Source organism: Aquila chrysaetos, chromosome 1 (assembly GCF_900496995.4).
Source record: "Aquila chrysaetos chrysaetos chromosome 1, bAquChr1.4, whole genome shotgun sequence".
Taxonomy (NCBI): Eukaryota; Metazoa; Chordata; class Aves; order Accipitriformes; family Accipitridae; genus Aquila; species Aquila chrysaetos.
The window spans coordinates 81,578,852-81,599,742 of NC_044004.1; the positions used below are offsets into that span (position 1 = coordinate 81,578,852).

Here is a 20,891-nt window from a genome sequence, read left to right on the forward strand (position 1 = left end):
TTCTCTACTTTAAAAGAAAATGAAGGGGAAATCAGGATTTTTCTGTTTGTTTGTTTTAAGAAAAAATAAAGAACAAAAGTAATTCTTTTCTAGGAATAAGTTATAGACTGCAGGGGAGTCTACACATGCTTCTGTTAAACACATGGTTAGCAGTTAGATCAAGCATCATCCATTCTCCTCTAATTTAGCAATACTTACTCATAAATTAAGAGAGGCCATTTCATTCTTTTTAATTTTAGAGCAATTAAAAACTACATACTTGCCATATGAAAGGTAACTATATCAAATAACATTTGCTACAGCATCCTCCTGGTTGAGGACATATCTAGAAGGCCCCTAAATCTTTCAGGGTGTTTCCATGCCTTCTACAGAGAGCACAGCAAACAGCAATGGGTTTTCTAATGGCTCCACTCGAACAAAACACAGACTATATATATGCGCATTGGGTTTATCCACCTTACAAGGACAAAAAGTTGTGTATTTTCAGGAAATATTTGTATTTTGGATCTGAGCCTGAGTTATTCCCTTTGCTGATATTATTCACATGGAATTAACTTGGGTTTTATTCTACATGTATGCTCATTTGAAAAATAATAGCAGGATGAACAAGTAAAATGAAAAATGTATGCGTAAACGCTGGGGGGTGAAAGAAGATACTTATTGTGTGATTTGTGAAGAATCACTGCTATGTAAATAGCTTTGCTGAAGAGTCACGGTTTCAGGTGGCTGCAAATGCAAGCATGTTGGCACTCAAACGCACTTTCTCATTCTGCAGAATCATTGGAAAAGCCATGCAAACCTAGCATCGTGAAGTGTCTTTCTAGAACAGGCAATAGTTCTTTGAACACACAAAACCAGAATAGGCAAAATCAATACACCACCACTTTCATACACTCAGTTCAGGTATGATTATTCTCTCAAACTAGCTAGGCAGGCACACATGCTCTCATCAGGTAGCAGGAAACAATAAAAAGCTCTAACTAGAGCACACATCCATTGTAGACAAATTTAAGAACTTTTCTGCATACATTTATCTTAATTTTTAAAAGAAACTGGGAAACAAGGAGATAGCAGCATTCAGTGTTAGTCGCAGTGTGAAGAAGCAAAAACAAACAATCAGGGTGCTTCAGCCATTGTAAAGTGTTCAGCTGGAGAAGGAAAACTGATAGAGAGTCTGAAATTAAGAAAAAAGGCCTTGATCCGGCTCCTGCTGACGTCAACAGCAACTCATTCAACTACCTCAGTGTGCTTTCCATCAGGCTGCAACTATGCCATATATAAACAAGGCAAAATGCACATTGGAGGAGGACAAAAAACATGATCCTACACTGAAAACCACTAGAGTATTAACTTACGGTAACATTCTCTTCACTGCATTAGTCAACTAGAGAGAGTTTGAGTGACATGACCTAAAAATATGAGTTTGTAGTTTGGGTTTTTATTTTGCCATTTAATAATTTTGCACAGCGGAATATTTAAGATTTTCACCTTTCTACGGTTACGGTAAAGGAGATGAAGAGGTACTGTGCCAATAAACACTCAGTTTGCCAAGTGAAGATGATGATCTCCTTTGGGAAGGTACTGCTTCAGGTGTTCTGTGCGGGATGCAATGTGCCAGCGATTCAAACACTGATCAACCAAGGTCACACAAAAAACGCATATGGCATGAAAAATTAAATATACTGGGTCTGTGCTGTTACTCTACTAGTTCCAATATGGTGGCACAATTCAGAAAATGTGGCCTAGGGAGTGGCTCTGCAATATTCTTTACATAGACAAGTGAGATAAAAGGCCCACTTACTAACACAACAGTTGAAACTAAACCTATCTACAGTGGTTTGTGTTGGATTGGGGGGGGGGGGGGGGGGGGGGGGGCACGTTTCCTTCTTTTTAATAATATTAAACCATGCCACCAACAGAGAGAATGTCTTGTTAATTAAAACAATGGTTAAAACAATCTAAGAATGCATAAGGAGCTTTGTTAAGATTTTTTTGCAGTGGACTTATGTGTCCAGTATTATTTTCTTATAGAGGACACAGCAGATGGGAGAAAGTGGACATGTACTGTATAAGAAGAAAAATAGGGCCATGTGTAAGTAACTATTACTGCTAGTCAGAGTACATTATTTTTTTTCTCTTGGCTAACATGCCCTACCAAAACACTAAAGCATCCTGAAGTGAGGTAAGAGAGGAGGACAGATAGGGTGGGTAGGAAGTGCAATGTATTAAAGGAAGAAATTATGCAGAAGTTCACCTGCTGTTGTCATGATCAAGACATGGAGAAGAGCATCTGCAATAGAATAGATGATTTAATATCAAAAAGGAAAAGAAAGGGCAAAAAAGAATGAGTTAAATGAAATACTGAAATATTGGAAAAATGAAACAGATCTCTAAATTAAACACGTGAACATGTACACATATATGCATATTCATTGCAGGTGAGAAGGTAGGAGTGAGTATGGAAAATAAGCCTACATAAACATCCTTTGTTACAAATAGTTAACATTACTACAGCAATAAAGCTAGAGTGATCTGCTTTCTCTACATACATTCTCAAACTGGAAGTCAGATACCTAAAATGTACAGTTAGAGTCTGAATAAATCTTTCAGAACAAGATTAGGGGAAATGCTGCTTGGTTTAGATATCCACATCTAAAATTTGGACCACGGTATATCAAAGGGTAAGGTATCTAAGGTAATTCCAGCTAGTGTTTCTGATAACACAATAAAACATGATTTTCTTTTCTTCAAATTTCCTATCAATACAGTCTGTCCTCCACTTTCTTCCGTTTCAACATGTTTCTTGTCCTCCTTTTGTTCCGCACTACCAAATGACAGATTTCAAACTTTCAGTTTGACCTGTTTAGGCTCTGAGTAACGTGTTCACATGGCCAGTGAGATTTCTGATGTCGCTTTTTGTTATACATATCTCCATTGCCATTTTCTTCCACTGACATGAACAGCGATTTGCTATTAATGAAACACACCTGCTGTTTTTCCTTATTGTAACTTTCTGAATAAAGGTCATAAAGGCTACAGTATAATTTGAAATCATTTAGACTTTCAGATTTTAGAAATGACTATCAGCTGGTCGCTGCCAGGTCCTGTTTCCATAACTATTTCCAGGAAATTAATCTCACACTGGGGAAAACAATATTATGGATTCAAAATACAACACTTGAAATATATTTTGTTTACCTTGTTAGCAAGGATCCAGTCTCCTTTTTTGCAGACATGCAGCTAAGAATGATAATTCACATTATTTGTCACAGTTCAAGCTGCCCACTCCCTCATCCTGCTCCCTTTTTCACTGATGGAAGCAACAACTTGCAGAAAGGTAAATTCACTAATAATATCCCAACTGTTTAATTTTGTCAGATACAAGTACTGATACACTTGGATCATCTATTAGTCAAATAGGGACTTCTTCCATCAAATTATATAAAAGAAATCAGTATCTTTCATTAAATAGAAGTTTTACTGTGAGCATGTCAGAGGTGGAAAAACTGCAGAGCTGCTACATATCTTGCTCTAGAACACAAAAGCAAGTTAATATCAAACCATGAATTCAAAGCTCCTTCCTCACAATGCCACATTCCTGACAATATGTCAGATTTGCCTCTCTTCTTATCTACCATACTTTTACATATTTGTCAGTAAAATTCTTAGAAAAATAATCTATACAACTAAATTGTGGACATTTTTTTCACTGTATCATCAGAATCCAGGTATGAAAACAACATAATTTTGCACATAGTTTATTTATACTTCAAAATCTTGCAGTCAGCCTTATCTTTACCATTCACACTGAACTACTGTGGGTGCTAGAGACATAAGAGTATGATAATGTCAAGCAATGTCTAAATGCTGCATGTAAAAAGAAATCTTTCTGTTTGGTGGGGTTTTGCCTCCCAACTTAATCAAAACATGTGTGTTCTTCCACCACAGGATATTGTGAGGTATGAGATTAAAACTGTGAAACACATCTGCATTTATGTAGGCATTAGTTCTGTCTCTCATAACACTTCAGCAGGAAATTATACAAAATATCCCCTAATATTACCAGCAAAGAGATAAAACTCTATCTTATTGCATATTTAGCACCCAAACTTCCTGGCATATTCAGAGATCCTTACCATTGCTCAATATGTAAGATCAGACAGTTTTATCAGGAGAAGCAAATCTGATTTGCTGAAAGGAAGTTTAAATGCAGGAATTTATACTTTTTCCTTCAGCCAATGTATGAAACTATCTGGAAACTGTTAGCTGTGTAAAATGACCAGGAGATGTTTATGTTGAGATTGTGAGCACCAAAAGACTGTTACCTCTTGAGAGAGAATTATTTTATTGTTTTCAAATTGGCTGCCAAAGACTCTGACCAAATATCTTGCTTTTCTTTCCTTATTGATGAAATTATCAACGTATTGAAACAATAGTTACATATAAATTTCAAATGGATGGTTAAAACATTTTCCCCTTCTGAAATTTCAGGCAAGAGAAGTTTTGGTTAGTTACACAAAAGCTGAATTACATGCCTGTGAAATTCCACACCAAGAGAACAATTCTCTATAAATTTATCCTTTTGCTTGGGGGTGTTACACTATGATCCACAGAAACACTTCCCTACAATGGGAGATCAGTAAGAACCCAACAACAATTTGGGGTTAGCCACTTAAGTAGTGCAGGGAGAGAATAGTGTCATTTTTTTCTCAGATTGCACAGAATACAAAATTAAGATCATCTGTGGCAAATAAATTACTGTCCAATACTTTGCTGATGTGTTACTTTATAAAAACACGGTCTGAACTCAATACATCTCCAGTGTCTTGGGCAAAACCAAGGCCATACCCTTGCTTAAAGCCACTAACAATGTTTCTACAGGATTTCTTTTCAAACACTAGGAGTTTTCTTTCATGACAGATAGATACTACTTCAGCGCGTGCACCTGAAATGTCAGCAGTGTTGCTAGTTCATAAGAACCTAGTAATAGTGTGTGTCTGTGTATGAAGGAGGGTGTAGGTGACAAGCAGGGTATGAATGACAAAAATATTTGTTGTTGTTCCAGCTAAGTGAATGCAACAATCATGCACACAGTACTTCTACAATTGTTTCACTTTTAAATTAAGGTCTTACAAGCAAAACTTAATGTATTTTCCTAAAAAAGAGATGTAAACAAGATGCACCCCAACAATTTATGATAAACTTAATGACTTGCACAAATCTAAGCAAGATAAAAGTGAAGCATTGTACAGTCTTTTCCAAAGGCTGAGTAATCATTATTACAGGTTTCTTTATTACGATATTTAGTGGCAAGTTAGTTGGTATGTATAAAAAGGAGAACATAATTTGTTTTATGTTAAATGTCACTATTTCATAGAAGGCTGCAGGGAGCATTGCTCCTATTAATATCAGACATTCTTATCCTATTGCTAGCACCCTGGTCATCCAAAAAGATCTAAATATCACTAATATTTTTTAAAAGAAAAACACAAAATGATTGCACATCCAAGAAAAAATGCCACCTTTCCAGAAAGTATTTAGTTCATCCTCTGCAGTCACTGAAAGGACCTACCTTTCTGAAAGTGAAAAGTAACACATCCTTTGGAAAAAGCCTGTAAACTATTTAGGGTTAGAATAAACCACCAAAACAATTTTAAAGCTTACATACTGACATATATATAAACACATACATATTGTACACATTAAGTATTTTCATTTAATTTGTTAGTTTTAGAGCTCAAGAAAAGCAAATCCAAACAACACTGGTCACAGCCAAATATCCTGCTATCAGCTAACAAACTTCTCGTATATGTCACAAATCACTCAATTTGCAATCGCAGTTATAAAAGTATTGTTCCTCTTCTAGACCAGGACTGCCTGTCATTCCAAATGAGACTCCCGTGTTATTTTATGAAAGATAAGGACTGTCAGATTGTTGCAAACTCATTTGAGATTAACAATAAACAAAACAAAACAAAAAATCTTTCTCCTTGTGATGTCCAGCCATGCTGCATACAACACAGCTCTGCAGAAATACAATGCTTTTTTGTGACACCAGTTTCTTATTAGTGCACCTGCATGTGCCTCATCAAATGTGACTGCAGGACACAAGTGTAGAATTCAGTGTAAAGAATAAAATTACTTAAAACACTGTAAGAGCACTTAAAGCAAATGCACTCACAGATTTTGAGGCCAACCAGGATAAGTTTTGTACGTATGAATTCGGCTGGGCCTGAATTTTGACCCGTCTTATTCCATTTCAGTGAGCTTGCCTAAATGCAAATGCTTATTACAAAGAGTCAGTTGTGAGAATACATGAACATAGTGGCCAAATATGTGTAAAGCACACGATGTTTAGGTTTCTTGTCTATTACACAGTTCATGTAATTTAAAATCCTTGGCTTCTTTTTTCAGTAATCACGACAAACACTAGAGTTGGTGCTTACCTAAACTACTTCACTAGCATAGGAAGTACTCACCATCAGGAGCGATTAGGCCCTTGGTCTCAATTATTACTAACTTTAAATAGGCACTGTATTTATTTCTCCGTAAAATTCACACAAATGCGTGTGTGTGTGTGCGCGCGTGTCAATTATTCATTCCTCTTGAACTTGACTGAAAGCTCACTGACTTGCAATGCTTTCAGTGGATAGTCTTGGTACTCAGGCTTGCTTGACTGTCAGAGCTTAAGAAATCGTAACAATTTATTGACAGCTCTAGGATGCAATGAATTAAAATATAACTCCTCGTTAAGCATTAGCTGAAGCTGCTGCCACTGCAGGTACTCTGTTTCTCTTTTTTTTGGTATAATGCTAATTGATACACTCACCCTGAATGAATAGGGCTGGAAGAAAGAGCCACATTGTCCAAGTTTTCAGGGCCCCAGCTTAAGCGGTATGAATTCCTTTCAGCTTCTTTGGCCAGAGTTGTTACCTTGGTAAGGAAAAAACCCTCCTTTTTACTACAATAAAATCAGTTTATCAACCAAACAATAAGAAGATGTATTTTGCATAGTAGTGCCTAAAGCGTTTAAACTTTTTTTAAAAAGAAAACAAAGGAGTAATGATTGCATTAAGATACTAGAAACCCCTTATCGTAACATTTTGTACTTGCTCAAAGTAATCATATGTTAGTGGTCCCAGTGAAATGAATGCTGTGATTTACCAAAATGGCATTTCCTAAATCTTTTTTTTTTTTTTTTTTTTAACTACAAGCATGCTTCAGGATAGTATCTTTGAGGGCAATGGCCTTGAGTTCATTAGATCACCTGAATATTTAGCCCAATAGCTGTTAGCATCACTCAAAGATCAGTTAAAATGGAGAACATTATAAAGACCATCCCTGTACTATATTCACACAGCTTATCCATTTATTATGAAATAGCGCTTAATATTGCACAGGCCATAAAATATCAATAAAAATGAGAGATTTATATTAAAATAAACAAAACAGCACACACGACGTGGTATCACTAGTACAATCTAAACTGCAATCTTTTTATATTTCTGTATTTATCCAACCGATAAGTGAACTTAAGAGAATTTGCTTACCTGCTGGCTGGGGATTACAACCGTATCGTCAATCATGGCACTGTCCCTCAGGTAGGAGGCATGGCTCAATGTGTGGGACCTGTCTGAACTGAAGGATCGCAGGCTGGTAGGTTGGTTGGATGCCATAGCAATATATCAGCAGTACAGATGATGTTGTAAAGGTGTCATGATAGATCGAGTGGGAGAATGAAAAAAGCGTGCTATTAGCAATATGATGCAGCTTCCAGGGGGAGTAGATAATAGTCACGGGGGGAAAAACAGCTTTACAAATCTGTGTTATGCTACCTTTCTGACCAAGGGCCACAAAGTCTTTTGACTGAATTATTTAATTCAAAATGCAGAACCTAGAGACTGATCTAGGTGACAGTTCATTTTATACTCATGAATACTTTGTAATTGGCTTTGTGGCCTGATAGTTTCCTTATAATAAAGGGCATAAATTTCTTTTAAGTATGGCTCTTTGGAGACGTTCTCTCTTCTGCTACGTCACACAAGCAAACCACTATGCTAACATCTGAAGAAAAGCTGAAATGACTTTCTGAAGCTTTGTCATGATCTACTCTGTCCCCTTAAAACTGTAAATAAGTAAGCTTGATATTGTCCCCTGGAAGGTACACACAGCAAGGTGAATTGTGGCCAGCCGCAAGCTCCTGTGTAAAACAAAATTCTTCCTCTGTATGCCAACAGCATCTTTAGAGAGGCAGTCCAAATGTGAGCACTGTTTTCTTTGTAAGTACACACAGCTCTACAAAAAAACTGGTTGCTGTAGCAATGAGAGATGCAAGGCAGTAAATAAGCTGCTTCCAAGCACTGGCTCAGAATGTAACTGCAGAATCCACTAGCAAAAAGCAAAAAAAGACAAGTAAGACACCACAGAAGGACATATTGAGGTAAATGGGGTTTCTGCTACCAAATACCACTAGTTTTGTCCCTTAAATATTTACTAGCAGCAGTATTACAATAGTGATTTTTAAAAACAGATCAACCACCTTCAGATGTTGCACGTGTACTCTGTGATATTGGTCTGTATCTTGAGGAATATAGTACATATAACTGAAAGAAGCAGGGTTTTTTCATGGCTTACACATCCATGAGTAGTACTCATAATGACTAACACACTGGATCAGAACAATAGGCTGTTTATCTAGATACGCAGATTTTTAAGGGATAATTCATTTTCAGTAGTTAGCAATAAAAAAGTCGTGTGTACATTATGGACATGAGATTCAAGTGCTTTAAATGCAGATCTTGTGGATTCTGATTCACATCAGTCAGCCTTCTTTAACAATGGCCACATTCACTCAGTAATTTTTTTTGATCCATTTTCAGAAGCAAATGGTTATCTTATTTTTCTTAGAAATACATGACATTGAAGAATAATCAATGCTCCTGATCACTGACTTACACCAGTGGCCTATTTAGCATACTAGGTGGATTGTACAAAACTGATAGCAAAGATAGGTATTATGCAAGTATCAGCCTTAGAAAAGTCTTGAGAAAAAAACAATCCAATAATAAATAATCTCTCTTACATGTCATGAAATGTCTTTCACCCAGACAAGTGGAAAAGGTGAGACATGTAAGGATGGTATTATTGGAATTATGCATTTCTGGAATAAAATTCTGATTCCATTAAAACAACCAACAAAATTTCAATAGGGACAGAAGTTCACCCTAACTGTCTGCATATAACATTTCAGAAAAAAATTATGAAAGGGAATCTTGACTGAAAAGTATTTTGGTTACATATTTTAGTGTGAATTGGGTAGGCAGAGTACACCTTGCTTGTTCATAACAAGAGTACTTCAGTGAACATTTGTTCTTTGGATGAAAAATAAGCCTCAGTGGCAGACCCCATTTGCCATCATTATCCTTTATTCATTTCAATGTTTGACACTTTCAGAACTGCTTCGCTGTGCCATGCAACGCTTGTAAGAGGTTCGCGATCCAAGTTGTAGGTTCTGCTATTCAGCTAATGTCATGTCCTTGATAGATACTGAATGAAAGGAAGCATGTACTAGATTTGACTGGTTATCTGTATGGTGATTTTGTCCATATTTTCCTGCAAGTACCCAGCACTGCTACTACCACCACTACAAGTAGCTCAGTACATATCCACTATGTAGTACCTGTACATAAGCTCCAGTAAATATCCAATAAGTTGAGGGTATGGACTTTACCTACAGGCAAGGTATGCTCAAGCATGACTGAGGTCTGCAGTAAATTAGAAGTCTAGATTTCCTACTACACTCCATTTCAAAACTAGTGTTCAGATGACACAGCCCCTCTTCTGTGTGCTGTACCAGCTTAATGAAGAGCAAACCAGTCGTTAAAAGGTCTGTACTTCTGAGACTTAGAAATAAAGGTACTGACTGAAACAACAGTCCAGTTATGGAAGTGCAGTAGCACTGAACAGAACTTATTGTTTATTATTGTAATAAGTCTTCAGGAATCCTGTAAAAAAAAAAACAAAACACCTAAAACACAGAGACAAAACTAATGTCTAAATACAGATTCTTTCCAAATCTGGGGGTTGTGGGGTCAATAGCACTCTACTCAGCCCTAGAGACTGAACTGTGGAACCCAGGAATGCTACAAAGCTCCTGAACATAAGAGTGCCTCTTGCCCGTGTTAGGTAATGCACGGGCATGTGTCACCCACCTCTTCTAAGCCCTGAATAAAGCGCAGGTGGTATCCAGAAAGTAAGAGCAGCACACTCTAGCCAAGTTTCTAATCCGGATGACTGGGAGGCCATGCTGCAGTACACACCCACTTGCCAGCCTAGACAGACCTCTAGCAATCTCTAGTCCGGCTGAGCATATCTCTTGTTGTGAGAAGTATATGTTGTTTCAGAAGCTGGGAAAAGAACCTGGTATCATTGAAAACTGCATCAATCAGCCTTGAAAACATTTCTCTATTTAAAGACAAAAGGCTTCGTCACACCTGTCATAGACCAGAAAGGTGGAAGGGATTGAAAATGAAATGGGGTCTTTTCAAATCGTGGTGATCTGATATGGCCCAAATCAGTTCTGGCTCTCAAATATCCAGGAGAATCCAGCTAGTGTAGTCCATTGTCTTTAATTTTTATTTTACCACTGTTTCTCCACACAGAGAAGCAAGACAGCTAACCTCCCCGGCAGCATGGTGACAGAAAGACAGCTACCAGCTGTTGTGATCTAGTGCAATTTTCCTGATGCTTGCTAACAGTATTTGTACAGGAATCAGGGAAGTTTCTGTACGACAGCGGCTATGTCATACTATGACCTTTCTAGACAGAGGGTACTGTTGGATCAATATTCACCACTACATATCATAATCATTTGAGACTGTATCTCCAACAGCAGCGTCGTTCATTTGGTTCTCCAAATCAACTTTCCGGCATACAGCAGGCCTCCAAAATGGATGAACAGAGACAGGTGCCATAAAAGGATAGAGAGACAACGTGTTTTCATGCTGTGTAATACCTACCTGGGCATGGTGCTAATGAAAGCATATGAAAAAGAATGAAGGGGAGAGAGAAATAAAATAAACAGGGAAGATGGTTACAAAAGAAAAAGATATGTTTTTAAATCAAATTGTTTAATGCATAAGATAGCATGAGTCTAGACTGCTAATACTGTTTTGCTTTACTGAATTTCTTGAAAAACCAAAGTCAGTTTAATGCAATGAAAATCACATTACAGCAAAAGCAAAATAATTTAAGCAGTGTCTGTGAAAATTCTTAAAACCAGTAACCTGACAGTGACAGAAAATGAGACCATGGATTTAGAAAGATGTACTTTTTTCTTTCATTCTTTCTCCCTTTATAATTTTGCTTCATTTCAATATATTCATGCTTGATACAGGATATGAAATAATTTTCATACAACACAAAATAAACACATCAATTACATGCCAGTGAATTTCTACTGAAATCCACTGACAGTATTTAAAAGCTAAAACATTCTAAATGGCAACAGAAACTAGCTTAACACTTGCCTGCACAATCATTTCTATAAAACATCTTAAAATAGAAAAAAAACCCAAAACTTTGTACCATTGTAAGCGCGTGATAAAAGGTTTTGATTTTTAAGCATTCTGATGTAGTTCATAAACATCCTCTGAGACTTAAAAAGCCACACAGTCACTTTGTTTTCAGTGGATTCACTGGAGCTGTCTAAAAACCAACAAAGACTCCAAGCTTATAAGACCTGAATGATGAGGGCTTTACACATGCTGTGAGGCAAACCAAACTGTTTCCTGGCATCTTTTGTTCCAGGAGCAATTCATAGCCTACTGAAGTAAACAGAACGGATCCTACTGATTTCACTGAGCTTCAGAAATGCTGCCAGCATAACAACCAAGACTGGAAAATGAGGTAGGTTAAAAATTCCTTCTGTTGCCAAGATCTCAACTTTTTTCTTTTTTCCTTTTAGTGAATCCCAATTCTAAAGGCAGTAAGTCTGGAGACACTACTGATTTACACTAGACATTGTCATTTTCAAACAGGAATGCCCGGGTAGCCTATTCTAAACTAGTACTGTGGGTGTTAATCTGCCAGTTTGAGTCTACACTTCTGCTCACTAGTAAAGGCTCTCATTTTAAAAAGGGAACTCCGTATTTTTTGTACACTATAGTGACATTGCTAAAATAAAATAAAATAAATAAAGATTAAAGCTGCAGGCATTATTATTCCACAAATACATCTAGGCTTAAGTTCAACTTCTTAGATATAAGCAAATGACTAAGTTTCCTGGACTGAACACACCTTCTTTTTTCTAATGGTTTGGGTTTTTTTATTTACAACATAAATACAGTGCTGTGCCAGTAGAAGGAAAACGCTTCTCTTTCCTGCTAATTCAACCATGATGAAACAGAAAGAGTCAATGTGCTTGCTGACAATACACTCACTGCTAATCCAATGCAGAATGACCAGGTCCATTGCTCTTTTTCTTATATCCATAGCCAGTAAACTTCTCTAAAAAGTCGGCTCACCTAACGCTAAAACACCCTGTCCACCTATCCACCCATCCCCTGACTCACGACAGGAGGCGATGGGGATGATTCATAAACCCTTTCCATAGACAGCTATACTCTTCTTCCTTTGCCTGACCGCAGAGACAATAAATAAAGCAAGCTATGTCTTCTCAAGAACCAAATAAGAATCACAAACAAATTCTTCATTAGACTCCAAGTACAGTATTAGTGCCAAATGTACTCATTTCTGGACAGGTTGTACAAAGTGGTGACTGCCACACTGACATCCCTAATAAAGAAACGTTTGACAAGCACATCCCATGTCTCCCTTGAGTGAAAGACCCCAAGAAAGGGATTTCAAACATGTACAACAAAATGCGTGCAGAATTATCATGAGAAAAGATACGTGTCCAGCCAAATACCTGTCAGATCGTCCTCCTTCCAAGCTGTACCTTAGGTAGTTCATACCATCTAAGAACTGGCTGCTTGGTAAAGAGTCATCTCCTAGTTCTCTGAGGTCTTCTGGCCTAAGGTACTCTCCTCCATCTCCTGTCATTGTGTCATCACCTTTAAACCAATCACAGAAGGGATAGAGATAAGCACACACAAGTTTGATTTCATTTACATGTTGGGATCCAACAGCTGGATGGCACAATAAACACGAAGGCATTTTCCACTCAGGAAACACTGCAAACCACAAGCAATTAATATATTTAATGAAAATGGCACATCAAACAAGACTTGGAAAAAAAAAAAGTTGAAATCAAGGTGATTAATCAATTAGATTTACTCTAATTTTTTGCTGTTGCACATACTGGTAAGGGGCAAATTTCTTTGCTACTCTCTAAAGCATGGTCTCTCTGTTCCTTTATCCATTTTAGTGCTCTGGTCACAGGTATACTGTATCACAGCCTGACAGTTTATGATTAAATATAACTACTTACTTGACTGTAAACTATGTGTTTTCAGCTGAAAAGGTGTTTTCTGTGGCCTTATGCCTGATATATGCAAATCCTAATTTAAACTCTCCATTGTCCAAACTCGACATCATATGAGGCTGTCTCACCCATATTCCAACATCATTCTGTGATCAGCAAAAAAATTCTTTTTTTCTAAAACATGGCAATATCCAGAAACTGGAAATTAGTTCACATGCATAGATGGCAATGATCACTAATCAGAAGAGTAATTAATCATGAATCAAAGCCTAAATGATCACTGGCTATCTGACACAGTAAGCTTTTTGCATATACTCTGAGGAACAGGGTTTAATTTTTTTTTCGGTCCAAAATTATTTTCCCCAGGAAATTCTGTCTATATGAAGTCACAGTTTGCTTTTCCCCGGCAGACTAACAAAACAGATGACATTGCCAAGCAACATGTAGATGTTTCTTTTCATTCCCGTTTGCAACACGGTTTCTCTCCACAGTTTCTGCCTGGAGATTTCAGTCACTTTCCCAGCGGTTAATTACTACTGCATGAGCCTGCCAGAGGCTTGGTGTGGCCCACAGAGCCGCACAACATGACCCTAGGCCACTGATACCTTCAAACTTTCTCATTTTCTAAGCCGCAGGGGCAAACGACGAGAACCTGAAGCTCAGTGACATGAAGGAGACCGCAACTGTTACACAGGAACAGTCTTCAAGGGGCTACACATTCCACCTGCAGTAATTCACCCCGATATGCTGAGAAACACGAAGCATTGTAAAGGTTAGGTAAGTGGTATCTGTACTGTTTCAAACAGAATTCATTTGGGCACCAGGACAGTTGCCACTTGTGTGATTTGAAGTCTTAAGAATGCAAAAATCACAAAAACCAATTACTGTTACTGCTGCTGTTTCTGGTAGAGCATCTCCCCCTCACCCCCCGCAAAAAGTTATTGGTATTACAAGCTATAGGAGTTGTGCTCACTAGTAAAGGAAAAAATATTTATATTTCTTTTCATGAAACAAATCAAGCTAGTTTTTCTAGCTTGATATTTCAGCTAATAAATAAATAATTTATAATTTGTCATCTAAAACTAAGTAATCTTTTGGGGTTTTAAGATTTTTTGTATACACAAATATTTTAAGTAAAAATGAGGCCTAAATCTTTTCAGTATAACAACAAAAGCTCTTGAAAATTCCATCTGCCCACATGAAGAGGGAGAAACTGGGCACAGTTTCACAGAAAACAATAAAATGCATTTAATCGTTGCATGTTTCCTGTCTTCTGACAGATGATGCCTCCTGTTTCCTGGGAATGTCACATTGTAAAGCACGGGGCTTAGTGAAACTTGGAAGATATTAAGGCAATGCTGTTAATCAAACAGTAAAAGGAATTTCAAGTTATATGTCAAATAAACTAGATACTTATAATCACGCCAGACATTCCATCTATAATAGAAACAAAGGCAAAATCTTCACCACTTTCATCACACCCACATCCTTTAAAAAAAAATCCGAACTCTACTCTTATTTCAAGCTTTGGCCTCTCATCTAAGTGTTGTCAATAATGGGTCTAAGTAACACTAGCTGTTTCATGTGAACATCTGCAAACAGTAATAAGACTATCCATGAATATTTCACAATGTCTTCAGAACATTCATCTGTTGGTAACACAGCTTACTTGCTAGCATACTAGTCTTGAGTGAGTGACCTAGAAGTTAAAGTCACTCCCCACCAACCCCTTGCACCCTTCCATCTTTCCTTAACGAGATGAACTCCCAAAACAAGTAGTGCCTCCTAGTATGTGAAGAGAAAAAAATACGTATTTAAGTCTAAATGATTGTGTAGCAATGTAACATTTCATACATTTGTGGTTACCTGAGTGTCTTAATTCCTGCTTTGCAGGGCAATTGCACATACACAAAGGGAATCAGTCTGAGTGTAACAAGCACTCATTCATCCTGCCAGTAATATTGTGTTGTCATTAAAAGATCTCACACGGCTATATTCCTGAGTCTCGGTCAATTCAAATGTACACAGACGTGTTATCCGCCGAAAAGAAATTACATATTCAGCTGACCGTGAGCTTCTTTACACAGCAAATCTTACCAGATGGCAGTTTTGTGGTGGTAGAAGAAATTATCCTTTTTAATCATGTTAGAAAAGATTCACCTGCCATCATATTCCCCATCAGATTAACGACAATAACATTTTCACCACTTACTACGCAGTTCATGACAAATACAGCCCTTGACGTTGATGCTCCATGATTTGCACTGGCAGTCTATGAACTTACAGGTGGATTTCAATGAGTTACCCACTCAGCAACTTATCTTCTGTTTACTTGAAAGAACACCTTCCTTTCTTCAGTGACACCAACGCACTTTCAGGGGTTTACTTGACAGGGGAAAACACACTATAAAACACTGGGTGACCTTGCACTGTGCCCCAATTAAAACATTCCTGTTCAGCCTTGGCCTCATAACTACTACTGCCCATCTTCCAAATATCTCTAAAAATTTTGTCCAAATCTGCATTTCTGAGTAACATCATCTTCTTTAGGGCAGCTTTGAAAGGAAATAGAATGCCCTAGAAGGAAGTATCAAGTACTTGGACTCTCTTAAAAGAAACACAGGGGGTTTACTGGTAAGGACACAGGAACAAGAAGTAAAAAAATAAAAATTAAAAAAAAAAAAAATTAAACCCCTAAACCTAGGAATCTGTTTATATTTAAACAAAAAGTGGCTGATAGCCGAGTCCCTGAACTTGCCGCTGCTATTATTTTTTCTTTGCAGAGTGCAAGTAACTCCCAATAGGTAGCTTTTCCAGAGCAAAACACATCAAGCATCATGGTCCCACTGCACTCTCGGCAAAAGTCTGGTTAGTTCATTAATCTGTTTCCAGTGGCCAAACTAATGCCCTGGAACAAGATTCGATACCTACCAAAAGCATACATTTTGTACAGGTTTGCAACACTTGGGGATTTTTCTTTTCTCCTCAGAAGGGGGATAGAAAAAAAATGAGAGAGATCACTTGAAGCAAGATGGATACAAGGGTGGGACTGGCAAGGGCCAGGTTGCAGGGAGAAGGGATCACAAAGACAACCTAAGTTTAGCAGGTTCCAGGCCTGTTACTAGGAAAAAATGAGAAGGAGATATGGGCCTGCTAAACAAGGTGCTAAACATTTCTATGAGGTGTTGGCCACCTACAAGAACTATTAAATCAAGTGGCCTCCTCTGCAAAACTGGAGACCCAGCACTTTGCAGGATTGGATCCAAGAGAGGGAAAGAAAGGATGAAAACGGAATGGAGAGGTGAAAAAGAGAGACATTAAACCTAAGCATCTGGGAAAATGCACTGCTAACAGCAGTGCCATGCAGCTGACCTGAGCAGGCATCCCCGCACAATTCTGCACCATGGTGTGCAACACAGGTGACACTAGCTGAGGAACTTTCCACCCTGCTGTTTTGTGCTGTAGAGGCACTCCAGAAAAAACAGCTAGTTCTCACTAACTCGGAAGACCCTGAACCTTTAAGACACTGCTGCCACAGAAACTGAATTAAAATAGCAGCATTGGCATCATTCTGCAGAGCTTCACGGGGATCTGACGGAGCCTCACACAACCACGAAGCAGGCAGCCTGCAGTTTAGCCTACGACGAGCAGACGGAGCTGCCCATACCCATTAGTTAGGCAGGCAAAAAATGGACAAAGCATGAATGGGAACCTTCCCCAAGATCTTTTAAAATGCAGCTGCCTAGAGTTTTTTCTGCTTGCCTCTAGACTGGGGAGCAAGAGTAAACTCCATTGCCAGTCACTGTCAAAGCCACGCAGAACTGTTTCCAAAGTCCACATTAAAATAGAGTCAACCAACCAACTCACAAAAATCCACAACTAATTAACTTTTTGCTCAAATCAGCAGTATTTGTATAATGACTCTTACTGGTCTGCTCCTCTTATTTTTTTTTTTTTTTTTTTTTTTTGTTTACACTGTATGCTGACTTCATTATTTCTGTGTATCATGTACCCGTAATATCCAAACATAGCAATGGATCTCGGTTGCTAATTTCCAAGATACCTGTTAGCAGGAAGGGAAGCACCTGGGCAGATCTGACTGGCCAGTCACGACAGGAAATATTTGCCTTACTCCGAGTAGTACAGAGTAAATGAAAAGCTAATTTTGATGCTGATGATTTCATGTGTTTGAACACAGGTTTTGAGCATTATAAATTGTTTAATGGACTACTAAGAGAAACAGGCCACATGCTGAGACTACATATCTGCTCCTTCAGAGACAGTTTGGCTAAATACACAGGATTTTACCAAACCATCAAAACTGAAGACCCACACTGATATTGCTGTACTTCTTAGTTTTCTTAAATTCTACAAAAGGGAGTGGTATGTCCTACCTAAGTGATTCAATCAAGCCACAATCATGAACCACTTTGAGATCAAGAAAGTGTTTTAAATGCAAAGTAACATTTACAAGACAGTAGCTTTGAAGCACTCAGCCACATGCAATTCTCAGCTTAGCAAAGTGTTTCATTAACATTTCTAAAACAGACTAGCTTTTTTTCAGAAATTATCCTCTGATATCAGGGAGCTATGCAAATGTTTGATCAAGTAAGCAGGTTTAAAATTTTCACCACACCATTCTGGATATGCATCTACAGAGTCAACTCCTTTAGGGAAGCCTCAACAAAGGCAGTTCCTACCTTCCCTATAGTTCTCCTGCTAAATAACTGACTTGCAAAATACAATGACTGTTTGTATTGTATGAGAATTGTACGAGAATTGCTCTGGAATTGTTTTTCACAAAACATAGAGAAAATATAGGCAAAAGTTAAAAAAAAAAAAGAAAAGAAAGAAAAGAAAGAGAGCTGTGATAGAAACTGCCAGAAATTGCTTTTAATAGTTGTTTTTAAAGCCAGATACAGTTATGTGAGTTTGCCAAAATTATTGTTTTCTCTACAGCATGCAGATAAGTCTACAGCTCCCCACATAAGTGCTGCTCCTTAAAAGTAACAGATGGAGAAGGGACAGCTATGGCAAGCACAATTTTTTATGGAATATGTAAGTCCTGAAGCACATTTAAAGGAATGTATAATGCAGAGTTTATCTGACACTTTCCTTGGACAGCTTCACCTCCTTAAATTCAATCCTCTATTTAATGGCACACACACACTAGAAGCTTCCCTGAATTACACTTTGGCTAATGCTTTTAATTTATTTCTTTTTAGCCAGTCAGGAAAGCAGGGTTTCATGTGTGGTTTCATGCAGGGTTTCATATATTGATACATGACTTCACATGAATCATCATGTCAGCTATTAGTAGCTCAGTGCAGCATTTGCAGAAAGACTGAAGGTGAAGCAAATGAAAAGAAAAAAACCCGTATGTCTACCCTCCAGGATCTGCGGGTAGGGGAAGACGCCTTGATTTTGTTTTCTCGCAAATTAACCTGCTGCAAAATTAATTCCAGTGTTTCACAGGTGGCTACTATGGTATTTATAAAGTTGTTATGTTGGATCTAGATAACAAAGAATAAAAGCACTGCCTTTTTAGAATTGGACCACAAAAAACTATCCCTACCTCCCTAAGCCACAGAAGCCTCGGAAGGTCACTGAGACTAACTGGCATGCTGAAAAGTCTCAGGTGTGGTGGGGCTACTAAACCATGTCCAGTCAAAACCGGGACTTGAATGACTTCTCTGTATAGTATCAAGAGAAGCGATAAAGCAGATCCCACAAGGAATTCTGGGCAGGAAATGACATGAAAAGAATATACTGGGGAAACTGATGGAGAACTGATTTAGTTTTTTGTTCCATCAGAACACTGCTTTCTTCTCATGAAAGAGGAAAATTCACCCTAAACCTGGTAAACGCTTCCTATGAAATAGGAATTTACCTCACAATATGAAACACCTTGGGCACTAAGGAAGGAAAGCTTGGTCTAGTACAGGTATCCATGACTCCCAACAAACCTGCTGACCAAGACTCTGCATGCATTAAAGTGAAAAGAGGGGAAAAAAGTCTTTTCCTCCTTCCCAAGAATACAAAGTATTTACTAATTTTGCCTTTCTGAAATTCACATGGCAAGTACCACTATCTTACGTAGCACTTTTAAAAATATGTGTAAAATGTTATGTAATGACACACAAGTCATCTTTCACAGCCACATTGTTCCAGGGAACAATAGCCCAAGACATCTGCTGCCCACGGAATGGGAAATGCTCCTCTGACTGGTAGAGCTCACTTTGACTACAAAATATCTGTAAGTACTGTCAGCAACCATAGAATCTTCAGCTAATTAAGGTTAATGTAAATGTAAAAGCAACCAGGTTTTATCAATCATGAGTGGGAATGATACCCAGTAGCTTTAAAGACAGATTTAGATCAGATGGATAAGACTAGTCAAAAATACATTTCCCCTTTCTAACATGCTGATTATTATTTACTTCAATGAACAGGCTCTTGTAGGTCCCGCCTATAGTTTCAATCTCTGAAGAAAATAATTCAGTGTGCAACACTGCTCATAAAGTAACAATTTAGGAAATAATGTAGAAGTAAATACAGTAGTGTCTCCTGGTCATGCCCATGCATTATCCCTTCTTTGCACTAACAGATCTGTGTCTGTAGTTTGGGTCATGCCTACACATCACTGACATTATTTATTATTGCTAATCTGGTCAATTCCACTTTTTGACAACAATACCGATGCAAATGAAATACAGCAGGTTTTTTAAAACTTTTGCCAACTTTTTTGTGACCTAATGACAATCTCCTATTTTTCATTACTAAAATGTTGACAAGTGAGCAATCTTTTGCAATTCTACTCCAACAAAAATAAAATAATTTATTTCCAATGACAATACCAGATATTTAAAAAAAAAAAAAAAAGCTATCTTCTCTGTGAAAGATTTCAGTGAAAAAATCCAAGTAAGACTTCATTATAACTTTTTTTTTTTCAGATTCCTAGCAACAATGTCAATAAATTTGTAAGAGAAAAACGGAGCAGCTAACCATTACATTGGGAACCTTTTGTGTTGGCAAGAGATAAATTAAAAAAGGCAACCAATTTTCAGATTTCCTGTTGCATTTGTATATCTGGCACTTAGAAGGAAAAAAAAAAATCCAAATTTTGCTCAGGCAAAAGCAAAAAGGAAATTATAAGTAATCTCAACAATACCATGTAAAGAAAAGCAACTTTCCAGAGAAGAATCTTCCTTCATCTTGGATGACCACGTTAAAATGTACCAGCAAGAAACTCTTTGCATAACAAACCTTACAGGGCATCTAAAGAATACAAGTTTCTAAGAAATGGGAGGTAGACATTGGCAGGTTATCATAAGTTTTAAGAATCAAGTCTTATTCACCAGCTATTTCTTTCTGAGCACAGATTTCTTTTCATTAAAGAAAGTTTCAGTTAAATTTTCAACACATAGCTCTTGATTTACTTCTGTAA

At 37.6% G+C, this 20,891-nt stretch overlaps 1 protein-coding gene across 1 annotated transcript in view; it reads right to left on the bottom strand.

Moving 5' to 3' along the window:
* ANK2 (ankyrin 2) overlaps window positions 1–20,891 on the bottom strand; it is a 266,851-nt gene that overhangs the window by 64,363 nt on the left and 181,597 nt on the right. The window contains exons 24-29 of the mRNA XM_030020810.1: window positions 12,929–13,073; window positions 11,019–11,030; window positions 7,551–7,653; window positions 6,830–6,933; window positions 3,199–3,240; window positions 2,255–2,290 (exon numbers count right to left, since the gene is read on the bottom strand). Of these exons, the coding sequence (XP_029876670.1) occupies window positions 2,255–2,290; window positions 3,199–3,240; window positions 6,830–6,933; window positions 7,551–7,653; window positions 11,019–11,030; window positions 12,929–13,073 (442 nt within the window). The remainder of the gene's footprint in view (window positions 1–2,254; window positions 2,291–3,198; window positions 3,241–6,829; window positions 6,934–7,550; window positions 7,654–11,018; window positions 11,031–12,928; window positions 13,074–20,891) is intronic.